This window comes from Phoca vitulina, unplaced genomic scaffold (assembly GCF_004348235.1).
Source record: "Phoca vitulina isolate PV1807 unplaced genomic scaffold, GSC_HSeal_1.0 scaffold61, whole genome shotgun sequence".
Classification (NCBI taxonomy): domain Eukaryota; kingdom Metazoa; phylum Chordata; class Mammalia; order Carnivora; family Phocidae; genus Phoca; species Phoca vitulina.
The window spans coordinates 6,115,499-6,136,322 of record NW_022589764.1 but is presented as its reverse complement, the minus strand read 5'-3'; the positions used below and the strand labels follow the sequence as shown (position 1 = coordinate 6,136,322).

Here is a 20,824-nt window from a genome sequence, read left to right as displayed (position 1 = left end):
GGCAGGGGCACTGGCCAGCTGGTTGATGATGCCAGACCCCAGATCAACCGAGGGAAAGGAGGTGTCCTGGATTTCATGCCAATCACAAGGAGAAATTATTGCAGAGTTCTAAGCAGAGGACTGACCCATTCTGATTTACCTATTTAAAAAAAAAAAATCACTCTGGCTGTCAAATAAAGAACTGGAGAGTGGAGAGGGAAGGATTGTAATCATACCGGAAATGGATGCTGGTACCTTGGACTAGGATGGAGACTGTGAGAAAGAAGGGTTGGACCCAGACACACAGGTAAGCCCAACAGAACTTGCTAACAGACTGAATTCAAGGGATGAGGGTATGGGATAGAGGAAAAGTCCCAGCAACTGAGTTGACCATGGGCCTATTCCCTGAGATGTGGAAGCTTGGGGGAAGGAACGTTTCGCTGACCCCAAAACCTCCTTTAGGGACAAGTCAGGTGTGAGGTTTGTATGTTTTTAACTTAATTTTTTTATTCTTCAGGGACAGAAGCAAAAATAAGTAGTCAAATGACAAGAGGCATTTAATGTTAATGTTTTCCAAAATCATGTCTATTCTAGGTGTCCCTTTAATGTCTGGGCACTTTGTCACAATGCTGAGTGGCTTGCAAACTCTAAAAAGAGGGTATTCAGTGAGAGCCTTGCTAAAAACTTAACCGCAGGCTCCTGTTTTCTCTACCTCTCTGACCCCGGCTGATGTGTCTGGGGAGAAAACCTCCTGGCCTCCAAGTGTGCAGGGACAGGCTGGGCTGGCCAGAGGTCCCCCAATTCTCCCTCACCATCTCCCTCTGGCCTCCAGCCTTCCCAGGCTCCCCTCCTTGCCCCGTCCCGGACCTCACTCATCTCTGCACCCCTGCCAGGCAAGGTGGCAGAGATGGCGGGCTTTACCGGGACCTGGCCAGAGCCGCGTCCGGTGGGCAGAAGCCCGGCCCAGGCTTTGCGGGGGTGGCGTGGGGTGGGGTGGGGTGTGCAGGCGCCCTCGGCACCCCTCAGAAGCAGCCCCCCCACCCCCGCGGAGGCCAGAGATCCCGGGCAGTACCTCCCCCGGCACACACGCACTCACACTCACCCGCACACTGGCGCGCTCACACTCGGCCCCCGCCGGGCTGAAGGAAACCTGTAGACGCCCTGGTGGATCTTCCCGACTTTTGTTTCTCTCCCCTGCTCCCCGGCTCCGACCCCGGCCCGCGCGGGGTTTCGGGGTGGCCCTCTGGGGTCCCGCACCCTCCCCCACTCGGCGGGCCGGGGAGGCCGCGGGGCCGCGAGACGGGGGCCGCCCGCGCCCTCGGTGCTCCCCGCCCCCCCCCCCACCGGGCAAGGGCCACCTCGGGGGAGCACGCGGCCGCCCGGAGCGCGGGCGTGGGCTGCGGGGAGGGGGGGCCGGGGCTCCCCGAGACCCGGCGCTGGAGGCAGCCAGGCCCCCAGGCGGGGCGCGGGCCGGACCGGACGGGCGCTTACCTGCGGCGGCGGCGGCGTCGGCGGCGGGGCAGGGCCCGGGGCGCCCGGGACGCGGGGCTGGGCGCGCGGGGCCGGGCGCGGCGGACACCAGCGGGCCGGGGCCTGGCCGTCCCCCTGCCCTCCGCCCCCTGCGCCTCCGGCCGCGCGCGCCGGGGCCGGGCCGGGCCCAGACGCACTTCCTCAATCCTGCGGCCCGCGGGCGGGAGGCGCGGAGAGCGCGCAGGGCGAGGATCGGCCGCGGCTGCTCCGGCCCGCGACGGGCGCGGGGAGGGGGCGGGGAATCCCTGTGGTGGCCCGCCTCAGTTTCCCTAGCCGAAAGCCGGAGGTGCCCACATGCACCGCTCCCGCCTCGGGGAAGCCGGGGCCCGTGAGCCCTTGTAGCGCGAGGTCTCCTCCAGGTTTGGGTACCCTGCTCTGTCCCCGCGGGGCAGGCGCGGCGACAAGATTGGTCGGTTCTCAGCTCAGCCCAGCTTTCACTGCCCCTCGGCTCTGCTCGGCGGGCAAAATCCAACGATTAAACTCTGACTCGTATTAGGCGTAGACTCGCAGTAAATATTTAAAAATCAGGGAATATTCATTTATGTACGATTCCGTATAGGGTACTATAGAAACAGATATTTTTAAAGCTTTCGTATTTTGCAAACTGTGCCCCTCCCGTCACATGAAGTTATTTAATTATGGATGTATAAAGAGAAATGTCACTATTTGGTGAATCATTTTAAATTGTGTGGGGTGTTTTGGGCGGGGGAGTAAATAACCCAGGGCGGAATGTTGGCAATTGATCATATTTCGACTTAATGTAAGTATGTTCATCACGCCATTGAGGCCATTATGCGAAGGCAGATCATAGGGACGCACGTCCATGCCGCGGGCAGCCATCAGATCTGGCTCCACGTGCCAACCCCAGAAGAGAAGCCTGCTCAGAAAAAAGCAGATGGTTCTGCAGCCTGGCAGGACCCGCGCACTGGACTCTTCTCACGTAATGTTAGGACTGGAACTTCCCCAGATTTAGCGCAAGACGGAGACAAATGCCCACCCCCCTCACTGCCATTTCACAAAGGCCCGGCAGACGCAGGGCCCCCGCACGACCCCCGCACGACCTCGCGGGCGCTCTGAGCAGTGGCCCCTCGGCAAGGGCACCACTGGGCGGCTTTGCTTTGCTTTGCTCCCAAGAGGCCTCCAGCTCTCCTGCCACGGAACGCCCTTGCAAAAGGGTGGGTGCGGTTTTGCAATCCTGTCCTCAATACTTCGGCCCTAATTCCAGTACTCAAAAGGCAGCAGTGTGATTGCTACCGAAAAGTCCCTAATAATTTGCAGGGCGTGGCGTCGCAGTGCTGAGTGAGCGGGGCGATCGCGGCGCGGCGCCTCCAGGGAGCGCGGCCGCGCCATCTAGCGGCACCGTGAGGAACAGCACACGCAGTGCCCGGGCGGACACCGGAGCTCCTGTGGCCAAAGAGGCTGGGGCAACTCAGCTTCCCTTTTACATGAGTTTGGGAATAGGCTAGGGAATGTCTCCAATGTAAAAAAACAGCCGAGTGGACTGTTTTGAGCTGGTTACATCCCAACATTTAACTCTATTCATTAGGCATTAGTTAATCACAGGTTTGCATGGGAAGGTTATTACAGGTCAGTTAAGATGTCTTCCTGCTGCTTCTTGCCCCCCACTCGCCCCCCCCCCCCCGGCTTCCCCCACCCGTGGTCCTCTAGCTTTTGCTCTACGTACCCAGGTTCTCAGCATCTCATGTTGGAATGACCCCTCCTAAGGTGGAATCAACTGGAAGCTACCTCCTCAACCTAACATTTCTGCCTTCTGAAGGCCTAGTGGCTGATTGCTACCCTCCCACCCCACCCCCACTGCCTTCTAGTCATTTCTTCAGCTGGGAACTTAGTTTCCTCAGACATTCTTCCCTGACGCTTTATAAAAAAATCCCTTATCATCCACGTTTAAGCTCAAGTCAGATATATGTAGGAGCAAGGACAGTAAAAATTCTTTGTCCATTATCGGGAAAAGCTAAGGCATTCAAAAAGGTCCACTTTTAGAGAATGTGGCCACGTCCTGTGCCCCCCCCCACCACAAGCACACAGGTGCACGCATGCACATGCACATACATGACAGCCAGTCTGTGTCCCCAGAATGGTTCCCTTCAGAGAGTAAACCAATTGAAGGAAAAGGCCATTTTCCTAGAATGTTCTGCTCACATTTAGATTGAGAAATGAAAGTTTTCTAAATAAATGAATACATACATAAGTGCATACATTAAGAGAGATCTGATCCAAGCCTCCTTTACGTGTTCTCTTAAAAGATGGCACCTCGCTGTCCCATAGTCAGAGTGATCATGGATGATTAACATCAAATACACAGGTGTAACTCGATGAACCTAACCAAGTACAAGGGATGTTCTTGATCCAACCTCAGCGTCCGCTCACGGCTTGGTGATTGAGGCTTCTTAGAAACTTAAGGTAGGCTAAACCCAAACACCTAGATCCCTGTGACAAAAATGGAAACGTGTGCACACAATAGCAGGATGCAATATTTTCCCTAAAACCCTGTGCAGTCCTCCCCACCATTTTCCGGACTCACCCGCTCACTAGTAAAAGAACACTTGGGCAGCTTAGGTGACAGCTTACACTTCACCAACTAAGATGCGGAGCCTCTGAGGCTGAGCTCCCTGCCTGCTCAACCCACAAACCCATGCCAGTGGGTTTCACGCTCAGACTAAATGCTGAATTTGAATCCTCAGCTATCAATACTGCTTTATTACAAGCCATTTTGTACAGAAGCTCTGAGAAAGAAAGGTCAGCCACAGAATTAAAACGAGTTTTGTCGTTAAGTGAAAAAACGTAATGTTTGTCAAATATCCGATTTTATTTTATCATTGTTGTATTGCCAGACGCAATCTGTACTTGGGGTCAGAATTCCGAGGCCAATAGATTGTTCTTTTGAAACCATACCACAGGAATAAACCTTAAAAGAAGTGAAATCTAATACTATATAGATTTCCATTTCTAAATACAGTATATTACAGAAGGTTAAATATACCACCTCTGTTTACTTACAACTATAAAAAGATACATTAACTATATCAGTTATAAATAATGTAGCATTTCATATTAAAGGCAGCATTGTACAATGAGAGAATAAGAACCCTCTAATGTATTACTATCAAGGTTAATGTCTATAGTTGCTTGAGATAAAATCCTGAAAATTCAGTGTATGAAGTCAACTCCTGACTTAGCCGACAGTTTAAGTGATAAGTGTTAACTGATGTAGAGAAGGTGAATTGCATATTGCCTATTTCTGACAAGAATGACAACCCCATTCCATGTAGGACTTTCTTTCATCCATACACTGGTTTTGATGTTTATTTTATTATTGCCCTCCCCCAATTTAATTCTAGAAACATAATTTAATTCCCAAATATAAGCACCATCAGAAAAGTAACTAGTTAGTAACAATGAAAGTATCCAAATAATGCAATTACGTTTGGTTTTGTTTTTTAAAAGCGTGATCAGGGGAACACTTTAAAACTTGGGATTGCACAGCGTTTGCACATATAAAGAGGAAAAGAAAAATTCACAACATGTTAGTGCAGTACTCAGGCCATTTTAGTAGGAGACCCAGTTCTTCCATGGAGTCTGGGTGTTATTTGTTAATTAATCATTAACATCAAAATAGGACTTTAAAAAACCAAGCTGTATTAAAACAACAGCCTTTCCAGTTGCGTATGTTTTGCTAATCTAAAATAGATAACCAAACTGGAGACAAAGAGAGCTACACAGGCTGATCATAAACCATTAATGCAAGTGGTAGAAATTCATAATTTGTAAAAGCGAATTATGGCTCTGGTTTGTAAAACGTGGTTGCCATGCTGTCGTCATGCTGAGTACTGGGTCCTCAGCAGTGATGGTAACACTAGGGATGTTCTCTGCCTAAGAAAGTGCCTTGGTTAAGGTAGACCGTGACATAGTTTTAGATAAGCAAGCTGGCCGTTGATTCGGTCATATTCCAAAAGGAGTTTTGGTTTTAAGCTGAGTCCTGTGGTCAATGTCAAGAAGCAGTCCTTGAAGACCCACGCCCTTTCACACCCAAGTCCTTCAGTACCTTTCCATGGTACTTGCTTCCCCAAAGCTCCCCACACTGGATCCTCACAATCCTGTTTTTGTTTTGTTTTGAACTTAGTCCTGTTTCTTTCCCACTAACTGGTAGGAGGGGCTTGTTCTGTGGGCAGGTAACCCCGAGGAGGCCACAGGTGCAGGGCCCTGTTTGCAGAACAAGCCGGGCGTTTTTCCAAGTTCTTATTGGAGTCAGAGTCGGCAAAACATTTTTAAGTGACCGCTGGACACTTCAAATACCACTTCCTGTTGGCCTTGCCCTGAGCCTCTTCACTGTCCCTGGGGGACCTGGTTGGAAGGGAAAAATGGAAATGGCCCCTAGCTCCATCCCCAGGCAGGACTGCAATGCCACATACACAACATATTGGTCAATGAAACAGGAGTGTGAGAGGAAAACTGAAATCTTTCAAATCCAGTAGATTTAAAGTCTCCAGAGCAGAGTAACCCAGGGAGGCGGGAAATGCAGGTGTTCTTCGGCAAAGTTCCATCTGCCACATTCAGCTGTCAAAGGTTTGAGGAAGGAGCCGCCTTTCCTTCAGGGGCTCTTGTCATCGAGTTTGATGGTGACAGTTTTCACTTCTGTGTATTCAGCCAGCGCATATTCACCACTGCGATCACAGGAAAGAGGAGAACGTAAAACGGGCATGTCACCTCGCCTTTCGTTGCCAACTGTGGTCTAACGCTTGATTGGTCAATTACTCTGTTGGGCAGTTTGGAGTCGGTGCAAAGAGTCAGAATGTGATGACTTAATAGGGGAATAGCCAGGAGCATCACACCGTTAGTGCATTTAAGTAACTTCAGTTTAAATATCAAGTTTTTTGATGTGTGATGCTTTGGAAATATTCAGAAGGACTAAGTGTTTGCCTTTAATGGATGAAAGGGATGAGGGGGGTGAAAAAAAGAGGTGGATTCCCTGGGTGGGGAGTAGAGAGTGAGAAGAGGGCCCACGTGGGTGAACAAGGAGGGGAGCAGGGGATGTGGCCAGAGGATCCACAAGGAACAGGGACACGGAGGGCCTGGAGTCGACCTCAGAGCCCACAGCTGGCGACCAGTTGTAAAAGGAGTAAGCCAGCCCAGAGCAGCGAGGGGGGCAGACATTAGCACAGACCGGACACAAGTCGGGGACCACGACCTTTGAGTTCGCCTCTTTGGTATCTGTCCCTTCTTTACATCTTGCAGAGCCCGGTGACCCTTCTCAGGTGTCATGGGCCATCCTCAGGGCAGCTCCCCTTCCCAGAACTGAGATACGGCTTTGGGTATGTTTAAATGCCTCCATATCGTGGGAAAAAATAAATAAATAAATAAATGCCTCCACAACACGTGCTCTGCTGTTAAGTAAATAAAAACGTGTCCTTGTTGGGGAAAAGAGGTAGACATTGAGGTGGCCACTGGAGGGTCTGCAGAGTCCCATGGCATCCCTTCAGTCCGTGGTTCTCAAGTGTGGTCTCAGAGCCTCAGCAACGTCTCAGACCTTGCACAAAATGCAGATTCTCAGGCCCCCTACCCTGCCCCTGAGGTACTGGGGTTGACAGAATAATGCCCCCTCGTCAATCCTCCGAACCGGTGTTAGGTTACACGGCAAAGGGGGATTAAGGTTGCAGATGGGATTAAAGTTGCCAATTAACTGGCTTTAAAATACAGAGGTTATTCTGGATTATCTGGATGGGCCCGAAGTATCACAAGGATCCTTAAGAGGGTAAAAGGGAGGCAGAAGAAGAGAGTCAGAGGGAAATCAGACTACAGAAGCAGGTTCGGAGAGCTGGAACAGTGTTGCCTTTGAGCATAGAGGAAGGGACCACCAGCCAAGGAATGTGGGAAGCCTCTAGAAGCTGGAAAAGGCAAGGAAACATATTCCCTCCCTGGAGTCCCCAGAAAGGACTGCAGCCCTGCGCATGCCTTGATTTCAACTTAGTGAGACCATGATATTTTTAGCCTACAGAACTGTATTAGGTAATACATTCATGTTGTTTTATAAAAAACTAATACACCTATTGCAGTGGGGCCCAGAAATCTGTGTTTTAACAAGCCAGAGGATTCTGATACAGCTCAAATTGGAGAACCACTGGCTTAGACCTATGTAGGCAGGTCCTTAGCCTTCCCTAAGCCTCCAACTCATGATCTTTAAAATGGGTGTACCCCAAAGATACAAAAGTAGGGACCCGAAAGGGTACGTGCACCCCGATGTTTATAGCAGCAATGTCCACAATAGCCAAACTGTGGAAAGAGCCAAGATGTCCATCAACAGATGAATGGATAAAGAAGATGTCATATATATATATACAATGGAATATTATGCAGCCATCAAAAGGAATGAGATCTTGCCATTTGCAACAACATGGATGGAACTGGAGGGTATTATGCTGAGCGAAATAAGTCAAACAGAGAAAGACATGTATCATATGACCTCACTGATATGAGGAATTCTCAATCTCAGGAAACAAATTGAGGGTTGCTGGAGTGGGGGGTGGGGTGGGAGGGATGGGGTGACTGGGTGATGGACACTGGGGAGGGTATGTGCTCTGGTAAGCACTGTGAATTGTGCAAGACTGTTGAATCTCAGATCTGTACTTCTGAAACAAATAATGCAATATATGTTAAGAAAGAAAAAAAGAAGAAGAAGAATGTAGTAGGAGGGGAAGAATGAAGGGGGGGAAATCGGAGGGGGAGGAGAACCATGAGAGACAATGGACTCTGAAAAACAAACTGAGGGTTCTAGAGGGGAGGGGGGTGGGAGGATGGGTTAGCCTGGTGATGGGTATTGAGGAGGGCACGTTCTGCATGGAGCACTGGGTGTTATGCACAAACAATGAATCATGGAACACTATATCTAAAACTAATGATGTAATGTATGGGGATTAACATAACAATAAAAAAATTAAAAAAATAAAATAAAATAAAATGGGTGTACCATCACCTCCTTGTCGTTATAACGATTGGAGATGATTTATTATAGAGCTGTGTGTACAGGTAAAAAATAAAGAGTAGAAAGTAATATTATTATCTCTTAATTAATATGTCACTGGGATTTTTTTTGGTAGTTCCCTAAAACAAATAGTTCAAGAACCCGTGAGAATGAGTGAAGTATTTTGTAATCTTTTCTAAACATAACACAAAATATAAAAGCCATATGCAGAATGGTGAATTCAACTTCTGTAGAGCAGAAAATCCATTTCAAAACCCCCCCAAAACAAATGAGAAACTAGAAAAAAATTACATTCACAACACTGTGTGAGAAACAGTGCCGTATTCCTTCATATACAAAGAGCTCTTAAAAACCAATTAAAAAACCCCACAATCAAAAGGAAAAATCAGCAAAGGGCATGAATAGTCAGTTCACAGAAAAACAAACACAGATTACCAGTAAGTGTGAAAAATATGCTCAACACCCTCACAATAAAAGACTTGCAAACCAAAAGAGCGGGAGCTCATTTTTCATGTGGCAGATTACCCAATTTTAGGAATTTATTCTGAAAACAATCTCCCACTAGTGCATAAAGATTTATGCACAAGGAAGAATCATGGTTTGAAATAGCAAAAGCCCTTGGAAATAACACAAAAGTCCATCACGGGAGACCCTTAATAAAAAGAATAGAGGCATATCCAAAGCCCATTCTCAAGACCACAAAGTAGTTTGCTCCCATTTCATTTGAAACAGAAAAGAATGCACATACGTACATCCATTGTATGCAAAGAAAATGCACAGTAATTCTAAAAGTGAGCATCTAGTGTTGCGCTGTTAAAAATTCAAGGTAGTTAATGATTTATCAACTTCCTAAAGAAAAGTAAACCAAATGATGAAAGCATGTTCGACGAATTAGCCCATTAACTAATACAGTCCAGTCTTAAACCATTCCTGTAAGATGAAGTACACGAATCACCTATTCTTCCTATTCTTGCAATCACTGCCAAAGTTCAAGTTCTTGCTGCTCTTACTCGACCCACTGCGGTGTCTCCTAATGGGTTTCTTGCCCAGTCATGACGGTCTTGGCGCTCAAGGCCATCCATGAGCCCAGCCCTTCTCCAATCGACCTCACCAGAATGTTGGAAGGGGGAGGGGTGATCACTGCTCTGGGCTCAGAACCCAGCATGTGCCCTAAAGGTGCTCATTAAATATTGGCTAAGTGAACAAATGAACAAAATGGGTGATGGAACAGTGGTTATCTCTAACAAACGGGATTGAGGATCCGTGAAGGGAGGCCTCACTTTCCACACATCTTGTGTGGATTGTGTGGATTTTTGTTGTTGTTTGTTGTCGTTGTTACCGCAAAACCAGCAAGACAAGTGTCCAGGAGGAAGAGAACTTGGAGGCTTCCTCCCGAGACGTGCGCAGGAGCAGATCCCCGGAGGGGCCTGTGGGTGGGCGGCAGAGAGCCAGCCGGGTCCAGGCGGCCTGGGCTGGGGAAAACCACGGAATCCCCCGCACCGTGCTCCAGCATACAAAAGGAGAACTGGATGCGACATGAAGGCATTAATCAGAGACCAGTGAAAATGGAAATTGGTTTTCAAGTCAGTTTCCAGGCTCCTTGTGAATTATGTTAAAGTGCTTTATCAAAAGCTTTGGGGAAATATATGCCAAGGGTAAAAAGCAAAAAACACATTGAAAAAAGTCCCGGCTGTGGGGATGAGACCCAGGCTGTGCTCTGCGCCAGGTGGGCGTGCTGAGGCCCTGGAAGGGCGGTCAGGGCGGGGGGAAGGGAGACAGAATGACACAGGTGAGGAAAGCAATAAACCATAGGTGGTGTGAGTCAGTACACACTGGAAGTCAGGCGGGCCCCAAGCACCCTTCCTGCAGCTTGGACATCCAAGGCCGTCTGTGTGGGGCCCAAAATTCTTGCTGTAGCAAGAGGCCACGCCTGGCCTCTGGGAGGAGGACCGTGTGGGGTTCTGGGTCCTGCCCCAGCGGTCATGACCTGCCTGGTTGAAGGCAGCTGATCAGGAGAGACAAATGACCATGTATGCCCTGGCTGGCTTCAGTCCACGTGGCTTACAGAGGTGACACCCCCGTTGGGTAAGGTGTTGTGGTGTGGTGGGTCCAAGGGTTCAACCCCACCTCTGTCACTTACTGGCAGTGTGACCCGGGAAAGGCATGGAACCTCCCGGGCACCCCTGGGTTTCCCTACCCAGAAACAAGGGTAGTTAGTGGTAGTAGCCATCTACAATGGACCAAATGTTTGTGTCCACCAAAAATTCATGCACTGAAGCCCTATAACTCTCAATGGGAAGGTATTAAGAGGCGAGGCCTTTGGGAAGTGGTTAGGTTAGGAGAGTTGGAAGCCCTCATGAAAAGGATAAGTGTCCTTATAAAGGAGACCCCCAGAGAACTCCCTCAGCCCCTCCACCATGCGAGGACATGGTGAGAACAGCCTTCTGTGAACTAGGAGGGGAGCCCTCGCCAGACCCCACATCTGCTGGCACCTCGACCTCAGGCTTCCAGCCTCCAGAATTGTGAGGAACAGTGTCTCTTGTTCAAGCCACCCCGTCTGTGGTATTCTGATATAGCAAGCAGAACAAAGTAAGACACCGTCTCGTGGACTGTCGTGAGCGTGGCATGAATGGACACATGCAAAGTGCTCATACAGAGCCTGGCAGGGTCTGTGCCCAGCACGTGCCAGTGGTCATGAGTACTACAGCTGTGGGGAGGCTCTGACAGGGACCCAGGTGACCCCAGCCCAGGCCTCATGTCTCTCTCAAGCAGGAGGATGTAAAAAGAAAATGAAGCAGAGGCTCCTAGAACAGAACACAAACAAGCCATCTGGGGATGAAACATGATTTCTGCAAAAGGTTTTCATGGCTGAGAATTTACTGAGGTTCCCTGAAAGGGAAACGAGTCATAGGAATTAGAGGGACACCAATGGACATATTTTACTCAGATGTTCAGATGTTTCTAGCGTATTTGCCATGACTCAGGAATGGATTAGAAAGAAAGACCAAGATGGGGGAAGGGACCCCAGTTCCGTGGAGACGGGTCAAAAGCATTTGTTCAGGGAGGGAAGCCAGCCCCATTCTCTCATAACATCTTTATGAAGAATCTGGAAGGGGAGCTGCCCAAGCCGAGGGGAAGCATCTGAGTGCTCCCACTGGACGACATACAAACAAGAACGAGGTAATGCATTTGTATATAAATAACACAAACTGTTTAACTAAGAGTAAGAGCTCGGGGCCCTCTGAGATGTTCCAGGAGCAGTCTGCAGTTGTCACAGATGGTCCTCCTGGGAAGATGGATCCCACAAGCTGTTTGCCACAAAGGCTAATAAAACGCCAAGCACCACCAAGAAGGACGTGGGAGAGAAGGCCTCGTCCAGCTGGAAACTACAGTGTGTCCACTCCCGGAACGCTCTGTCCAGCTCTGTGCCTGGACCTTTTATCTTGGGCCAGACACAAGAAGGCCTGTCCATGAGTCTACGCCTATGGAGTTCATCTTCCCAGCGGGCAAGATAGAAAGCAACCCTTTAGGAGTATGCGGTGGATTTGATGGGGCCACAGAGGACATGGCAGTATGTCTCCCAAGGAGGCACCGAGAAGGAGTCAGAGTAGCCCTGAGTCTGTCCATAGAGCCTCTGCTAGTGGGGCAGCCAGGGCCAGAGCCCGACCTGGGAGAGAGCCCATTTTCCTTGCTGAGGGCTGGGGTTTGTGTGAGTCTGGCAAAAAGTGCACTTTTCCAGTTCCGCCCCTGTCCTCATGTGGGGAGCCTGTGCCAAGTGTCTACTGAACACCCCCATGTGTGGTAGCTGCTGGGGAGGACACGGAAGCTGAGGCTAGAAGTTGGTCCTGGGGCCGGAAGGAGCGCGGTGTGAGGATGAGGGTGGAGGGCGGCAGGAGTGGGAAGGCGGGAGGGAGACAGGGCTGAGAGGGATCCATCGCAGCCCCAGAGGGAAAGGGCCACCCGCCTTCCTGACATGGCCGATCTGGCCTGACACACAGGGGCACAGGGCAAGGTCAGTGGACTGGCGTGAATGCCCCCCCCCCCCGCCCCCCCTGCGAATGTAGTGTGTGTTTTGTTCACCTGCCGGCAGGCATGCGTTAACAGATACTTACAGTTCTCTGCCGTTTCCTGACATTTTAAAGCCACCAAAGGGTGCTTGTGCGTAGATGGCATTATAGCAGTTGATCCTAGAGGAAGAACGACAGATGCTCACGATTACCTGGGGAAGACCCACCCGGGTCATGGGTGTCCCGGCTCGAAGGGGCTTGAAGCAGACCGTTGCCTAGAGAATGACTTTTCGTCAAAGTTTTAATAATGGAAATAGCGCGTTTTCAACTTCTGCCTTCTAATTCTTCCCACCAGAAGCTAAAATTTGAATATTCCTAAGCATAAAACTTTTCGCTGGGATAGGAGGGAATGTCAAGGTGAGAAGAAAGGAGAGGGAATCTGCGGCACTGGGGAATAAGATTTAGCTTTGAAATGCGCCAGACCTGACCTCAAAGCTCTCCTGCTTCTTGGCTCTAAGAATTCTGGGCTTGCTACTCAGCCTCTCTGAGCCCCGATTTATATTTATTAGCATTATCATCTTTCCAGGGAGGATAATGTCATCTGCAGGACGCCTGGTGAAGCAGGGACTTGGGTCCTCACTTTGAACAAGACCAGGCACTGCTTTTAGAGTCAGAATAAAAAATAAAGGTGGAGGGAGTGGAGTCCAAGGGGCAGCACAACTCTCTGGTCAGGAGCAGGGGCACCAGAGCTGGCTGGCTGGCTCTGGGCTCTGCTCTGCCACGTACTAGCTGTGTGACCCTAAGCCAATCACCCAGTCTCTCTGTGTCCCCATGTCCTCCCCTGTAAAATAGACACAACGATGGTGCTTATCTCAGAGGTGGTCATGAGGACGGAGCACAGCTCCAAGGCAGCCTCGGCACAGATGATGTGACTGGAAGCTGTCCGTAGAAGGGCCATGAGGCTACAAGCCAGCAGCTCAGGAGAGCCGAAACACACGCATCTGCTACTCACCAGACAGTTCCGGACTCCAAGGCAGAAGCCAGCTTCAGGGCTTTGTCGAGGTTTTTTGTGAACACGGCTGCCGTGAGTCCATATTCAAGGCTATTTGCCCTTTTTATCACTTCTTCGATAGTTTTGAACTTTAGTATTGGCTGCACCGGTCCAAAAATCTACGAAGAATTGCAAGAAGGGCAGTGAGAGGTGCGTCCGAAGGAGCGGCGTCCGCTCTGAGTGAGCACCGACTTCGTTTTACCCAGAGTGCTCACACGCGTGAGGAATGAGGACTGGGGACAAAAGAACCTCCAGAGATCTTTTGAGCTACTTGACGGTTGACATCTGAAGGGAAGGATTACGATTAAACCAAACTTAAAATACCAACTGAAAGCACGTTTCAGGCTTCTCTCTCTTAGTGTCATCAGGGCTTCTGAGAAGCCCCAGCCCTCTGACGTGCACACAAGACAAAACTTTGCAAGTTTTCCTTGGAAAGTTATTGCTGAGGGTGTTTGAGGGGCACAGCTGTAGGACCGTGTGCCCCGACCTCTTGGTGGGACGTTTTCCATCAACGAGGATGCCATAAACTGTCTCCCTAATAACTCCCAGGGGAGGGAGGGAGGGAGACACTGTTCCTGGCTATGTAAAACAAAAATAAATACCCCATAAAAGTCTCTAGGAGAAAGTCTATAAAATACCCACACAGGAAGTACTCAGCAGTGATTCACTTTCTCTCGAGTCCCAAAAGACCACAGCCCAGGGTCCAACCACCCGGGACCCTAGGTGGGAACAAGTGTCCATCCGGATTAACGGTGAGATTGAAAGACAAAGTTAGAATCCCACTCTTATGGGGGTCTCCTCAATTTCCACCATTTTCAAGGATGCTCCTGATGGAAAACTTCAAAGAGAATTCCAGCCACGATGTGTTCTTTGAATGAACACACCGGTCGTTTTAGTTCAGTCTAGGGGCCGTGAAGGCAGCCTTGGGCCGTGAATCCATTGGTATAACCCACTGGTGGCAAGAAGCCTCCATGATGGGCCACCCCAAGAATGTGTTAAAACACAGAAGAGGGACTGTCGCGCCTCAGAGATGCATGGAAAATGGGGGGTTTAGGACAAACTCTGCTATACAGTGCTTGGGGTTCCCAAAGGCAGGTAGGCAAGATGGCTTCTCTCAGACCCCAAAGGAGAGGAAGAAGGCCATAGGAGACAGGAAAACACTCCCCTCACAAAGACTTCTGGGGTCCCTGAGCCCTAGAGAAGACTTGTGTTTGTAACACCCACTCCTCTCACCCCCCACGCCCCACAAGAGTCCCCTTGGGATGAAGCTTTTCCTGCAGCCCCCAGTACCTCCTCTTTGGCAATGCGCATGGTGTCAGTAACTTCTGAGAAGACAGTGGGTTTGATGAAGAGCCCCCTGTCTTCCATGGCCGAACCCCCACATTCTAGCTTGGCTCCCTCCTTCTTCCCGCTCTCGATCAGATCAAGGATTTTGTCGAACTGCTTTTGGTCAATCTGCAAAACACAAGGAGAAGTACAGCTTGGGTTCCTTCGGGGCGGTGGCTGCCATCTGATGGGTCCAATGGGCTTTCCCATGATCAGCTGTCCTGCCCCTAAGTGTTCTTGCCAAGTCATAATTCATGGGACAGATGTGCCTTGCATGCAAATATTCATCCGATGCACAAGTCTAGGCTCTTTGGAGCAGGGGAGAGATGGGGAGATAGGCTCTCCTCATCCTCTCCAGGTGTACGGTCTGTTCATACCACTGCCCTCTTCCATGCTGTTAAGCAAATCCATGAATGAAACAAGATCTGAAGTGGTCACTTTGCTCTCCCAACTCTGCATCCTTCCAGGGTTGCCAGATTTAGCAAATAAAACCACAGGGCACCCAGTTAAATTTGCATTTTTGAAAGACAATGAAAGACTTTTTTAGCATAAGCATAGTGTTTGGGATATGCTTATGCTAAAAAGTCTTTCCTTATTTGGGATATGCTTATGCTAAAAAAATCTTCTTTGCTTATTTGAATTCCAATCTACTGAGTGTCACAAAGGTTATCTGGAAACCCTGCTCCCTTCTCATAGGGCACAGTGGATGAGGGTGCTAGTTACTGGAATTGTCCATCCATGGTGCAGAGGAGAAGGGAGAAGGAAAGCTGACCATCTTACCCAGCTGCCCTGGAAATAGAGTGGCGTGAGCTTGAAGGTGAGATGGATGAGCTTTCCTTGTTGGTGAGGAGCCAGATCATCAGGAAGGCTCTGCCTGCTGCCACCTTGTCTAGGGATCTCCTGAGCCAGAGTGCACCCTGTACCCCCCCTCCCCCTGCCTAATACTCTGCTTATAGACAAGGCACTCAACCAGCTGTCAAAGGGCACCCTTTTGGGGACACTGTACTCAAGGGAAGAAGTGCTCTCCCCATCCCCAGTGGTCCTTCTTCCTGAATCCATGAGTGCCCTGTTCTTGACCATGACCCTGTTGCTAGTCCCCTCCCTTTGGCTGAGAGAGACAGAGTTTTGATAGGTTTGCTATAGCTGAGCTTTTTAGATAAAAAAAAAAAACTGGTTTCATTAAAACAACTTTAAAAAAAAAAAAAAACAACCACCAAGCAAACCCAGTGGTGTATTTGGATGCCTGTCTGTTCCTGAGGGGCAGGCTAGCTTTCTCAGAACCGGTGGGCACAAACCATACAAGTCACTGGACCAGTCATCTCCTGACGTGTGGATCCAGGGTTGAAATTCCAAGTTGGATCCATACCTTACACCTGTACCAGCATAAATTCCAAACAGATCAAAACTTTAACCGTGGAAAATGGAAGTTTTCAAATTCTCTCGTGTGGGGAAAAAGCCTCTCTAAACATGGGGTGCTGATGGTCTTTTTATGACGTGAAATCCGGAAACCAAAAAGAAAAGATGGATAAATTTGAGTCTGTTGTAAAGAAAAAGGCAAAGGCGTCGTGTGAACAAAGTCAAAGGCAAAAGCACAAACTGGAGAAAACCTGACGAGTCATATCATAGAAAGGGAGCTAATCTCCCTCACGTTTCAAGAGTTCTTGGAAGTGTAAGAAAAATGACCGGCGATACAAGAGAAAAATAGGCAGAGCACATGTGCAGTTGATAGACAAGATACTACCAGTGGCTTTTAAACGTGATACGATGTTTTGCCTTAGTCATCATAAGACATACATGCATATTAAAACCAAGTGATCAGATGGGCATCAGATGGGCATCAGATGGGCATCAGATGGGCAAAATCCATGCTCTGTCAGTATGGCTGGAGAAACAGACAAGCCCATACGAAGCTGGTAGGAACATAGGTTGGTTGATCCTCTTGTAAGGTAATTTGGCAACACTTAGAGAAATTACAAATGGGCTCCCACTCAGCAATCCCACTTGAGGACTGTGTCCCACGGATTTCCTTGCGCGTGTGCAAAATGATGTACTCCGCGACACTGTGCATAACCGCACACACCCACACGTTTATCAGAACATGTTATCTGAATTCTGGTGAATTCGTACGACTGAACTCTATTTACATATGAAAAAGAATGAGGCAGGTTCTCATGACCCGTAGTATGGAAAGCTCTTCCAAGTTTCTAACGAGGGCACAAAAACCAAGGTGTAAAACAGGATAGATATCACAGTTATCTTTTGGGTAAAAACAGGAGAAATGAGAATACATATTCATATTTGATTATATATCCATTAAGAAGTTTTGGAGGGATACATGAGAAACTATGACCGTGGATACCCATGGAGGGAAGGTTAAGAACCAGGCTTATGAATGGAGGGGGGAGGATGGAAGAAAGCCTTTTCTCGACTGACCTTTCTATGTGTTCTGGGTTTTAACCCCTGTGAATGTACTCCCACCTAAAAAAGTAATTCAAACAACACCACTGATTCTAGTAATATCTCAAGGTTCTCTCAACTTCTCTCTGGGTGAACCAAGTCTTGGGTTAAAAGTTCCAGGACTGCCCTTTCCTCCTCCCCGGAGGCCAAGAGGGCTTGTAGGGCTTCACCAAATACAGGTCCTGAGTGGCTGTGACCATTTTCTACCTGTCTGTCCTGGGGGCAGTGCTGGGTCCCCGTGGAAAGCCTGCATATCCAGACTCCACTCTTCCTGATGAGTCCATGTGAACACATTGTCTCAATCTAATAATCCCCCAAGAAAAGTCAGCTGGTGCCTTCCAGTGCTGGAAGGAGAACCTTCCAGAAGTGAAGGACACGGCTGGGCACACCACCAGGGACAGAGTCAGACAGACCCCAAAGGACAGGTCGGAAGCTGCACTTGGCTCTGCTGAAGACGGCATCGTATCCTGCCCCCACCAGGTGGCTTGCGCAACGTTTATGCGCCTCATTGCTCAGTTGCCAAATAAACCTGAAAGATTCTGGAGCATTCGGCTGGCGACTGCCTGCAGTGGACACCGATCTAGGTCAGCGAGCTGTTATACAGGCAGGAGACAGACAGGACTATTTAGACAGCTGTAAATCCTCTCTGAGTAAAAATCTTATTACCGTAGATGAAAAAGCACTTTGGGAGAAAAAAACCCAACAGCGTCCTAAAATAATATGCTGAGGTTAGGCGGCTTAAGTGAGCTTTCAAAAGGACTTTTAGCTGCAGCATCAAAAGCACCGATGAAATCAACACCCATTCTGCTTGGATCTGCTCTCTTGGAAGAGATTTCTGTATCTGGCTTCAAAAGTCAAGCCTGGAGCCTTGGAAAGAAACTTATGAATAATGATGGGGTGAAAGGTTTCCTTAGTATGGGATCAGCTCGCATATTTCCCACGGAGTCTGGATTAGCTTTACAATCACGGTGGATTTGATAATGGCTTGTGGCCATGTTTGCATTCAGACCGGAAATCCAACCAAGGCCACTAGACAACTTCGTGTCACTGGCCACTGGGTTTGGAGTTGAGGTCTGGCAGGGTGGGGAGTTTTGGCCACAAGAGGGGATGCTTCTCTCCACCAGGGTCACATGGCATCGGAGCCGCAGTGCATGTGGGCTGGGGCAAGGCAAGGATGGGCACGGTGGCCAGAAATGCACCTTTTCCACGTGGTCCTCCCCCTTCCCCAGCCAGGACATCCCCATGGGATGGTTAAACAAGACCTGATCGACATGGCCTGAAGTCATGCACATTTTTGGCCACCTGGATCGGGGAGCCTGTCATTGAATGCTCCCCCCCCTCCCCGCCTTTAAAAAATAAAGACTTATTAGGTGCCTTGAAATATTCATAATATTCATCCATCACTCCCATTTTCCAGACGAGGAAAGTGAGGTTTGGCAGGAGCTTGGGACTTTCACAAAGTCACAGAGCCAAACCTGCGTGGCTTCCCGTGTAAACATGTGGTGCCAATGCAGCGGGGAAGCAGCGAGCTCCCGGGATGGACACAAGTAGGTGAGTCTGGACATGTGATTTGCAACTTCGTGGCTGGGGCAGGACTTCGGCTCCAAGCAAAGTGGGTTGCTGTCGAGCTCCATTTCAATAATGCGTGGGATGGTCAGGCTGCCCTCTTTTAAATATTTATCCATCCGCTGCACTGCATAATTAGTAAGAAAGTGATACAGGATGTGCCCTTTTAAAGAGGTTATTAAACCTCGCGGTTATAATCATTTTCATCCCGTCGTTAGTTTCGAAAACCAGGCCTCTGGAGACGTGTTCCTCCTGCCCAGAGATGCAGCCCTGTTCCCTGAGCCCTCTCCACTCCCTCTCCACTGGGATTCTTTGGTTTCTGACGGTCACCTTGTCCTATAGCGCACGTGAGCTCCAGGCAGGGCCTGAAGGCTGAGACTGTGGGCTCGAGGTACTTAGTCTCCGCCTGTACTTCGCTGCCTTTCGGCCAAGGTTACAACCCCTCTTCTGCAAGGAGACTGGCCAGGTAAGACAGCCTCTGCCTGAGTCTCTCTTCTGGGGATCCTAGTGGCTCAGAGACTGGACGGTCCTCTTGGCTGGAGGGTGCATAGGGCCTTAGGAACTGGGAACTGGGAATGCTCCCTCCTGCCGAGGCCCCGAGCTTGGCATTATCAGCCGCAAAGAGCAAAGCCTCTGTGTCCACTCCCGCTTTATAACCCCATCGAGACCCCGTGGGACCCGTACCCCACCTTTTCCACCACCTTGCAGAGCTGCAAGGGGCCAGGGCCAGAGGGGCTGCCCGGTTCAGCCCCCTGCGGGTCCTGACACATCAGTAGGTTACCTGCGGCCCCTGTTCCGTTCTGACGTCGAAGGGGTCTCCGACGAGACGCTTCTTGGCGTACTCCACGCTCCGCCTGACAAACTCGGCGTAGATCTGCTCTTCCACGAACACCCTGGAGGCGGCCGTGCAGCACTGACCTTGGTTGAAGAACACCCCCTGATGGGCGCACTCCACTGCCAAGTCCACTGGAGGGAGGGGGCGGCGGGGGCAAGAGGAAGCATGAAGTCGTTAGGGCAGGACTGGTGACGGCCCAAACTCTAACTGCCCGCACCAGCAAACAGGCCCTGGAATGGCCGCGTTTCAGAAGTTAATTTTATTCCTGGCATTTCCCAACAGAGAGGGTGGGAAAAAGCAGTGTAGGGTGAAATCAGTCCCCCCCCAGTGCAGGACTTCTTTACTCTGCTGAGGAGCACAGAGAGTTGCATTCCCGGTTCACCTGCTCCTGGAGCCCTCCCCTCTCCCTTTCTGGAGGACCCACGTTCTATAGAATAAACCTTCTGTAAGCATTGATGAGGCCAACTGGTGAGAGCTATTCCACCTTGAGTTTCCTTCACTATCAAGTCCTATTAAGTCAGCTTCTTTTGCTTATTAAGTCTTATTAAGTAACATTAACTCCACGTAAGATGTGGTTAAAAAGAAAGCACTGATTCTGCCCGAGGAGGTCTGGATCTGAACTAGACAGCGGGCATCGAGTTAAAACTAGAAGGGTGCTTAGTAAGGAAAACCTTGGGGGCTGTGCTTCGCAGCGAAGAATGCTCAGTGGGCTATCGCCGACAGCTCACAGTGTGGTTTCTAGTGCTCCGCGGTGAGCTGCTTTTCCTGCACCCCCGCCGCCCTCCCACACGCACACGGCAGCTTAAGAAATGCAGCTTTCCTTTGCACGGGGCAAAAAGCATCCCTAGGGGGCATGGGCAGGCGATCCAGACACCCAGCATTGCTCTTGAGCACCTCGGAGGAATGCTGCCCTCCGCTTGGAGGACTGAGACATTGCTTTCGAGCCGGGTCTCCCATAGAAAGTCCCTGTAGTAGCCGATCGCATCATAAGGATCTTGCCCGCCCTGCACCTGCCCCCCTTCTCTATGCCAACTTAAAACTGCCCCTTCTCCAAAAGAACTAATTTGTTTCCTGTG

The 20,824-nt window shown here is 49.8% G+C and overlaps 2 protein-coding genes across 2 annotated transcripts in view; both read right to left on the bottom strand.

The window, feature by feature from the left end:
* The window catches only part of LRRK1 (leucine rich repeat kinase 1), a 126,051-nt gene extending 124,905 nt beyond the window's left edge, over positions 1–1,146 (bottom strand). Inside the window, exon 1 of the mRNA XM_032391250.1 lies at positions 1,082–1,146. The gene's annotated coding sequence lies outside the window, so the exon portion shown is untranslated. The remainder of the gene's footprint in view (positions 1–1,081) is intronic.
* A 3,155-nt stretch (positions 1,147–4,301) lies between these two features.
* The window catches only part of ALDH1A3 (aldehyde dehydrogenase 1 family member A3), a 37,863-nt gene continuing 21,340 nt past the window's right edge, over positions 4,302–20,824 (bottom strand). Inside the window, exons 9-13 of the mRNA XM_032391320.1 lie at positions 19,695–19,879; positions 14,855–15,019; positions 13,526–13,683; positions 12,619–12,693; positions 4,302–6,191 (exon numbers count right to left, since the gene is read on the bottom strand). Of these exons, the coding sequence (XP_032247211.1) occupies positions 6,119–6,191; positions 12,619–12,693; positions 13,526–13,683; positions 14,855–15,019; positions 19,695–19,879 (656 nt within the window). The 3' untranslated portion in view covers positions 4,302–6,118. The remainder of the gene's footprint in view (positions 6,192–12,618; positions 12,694–13,525; positions 13,684–14,854; positions 15,020–19,694; positions 19,880–20,824) is intronic.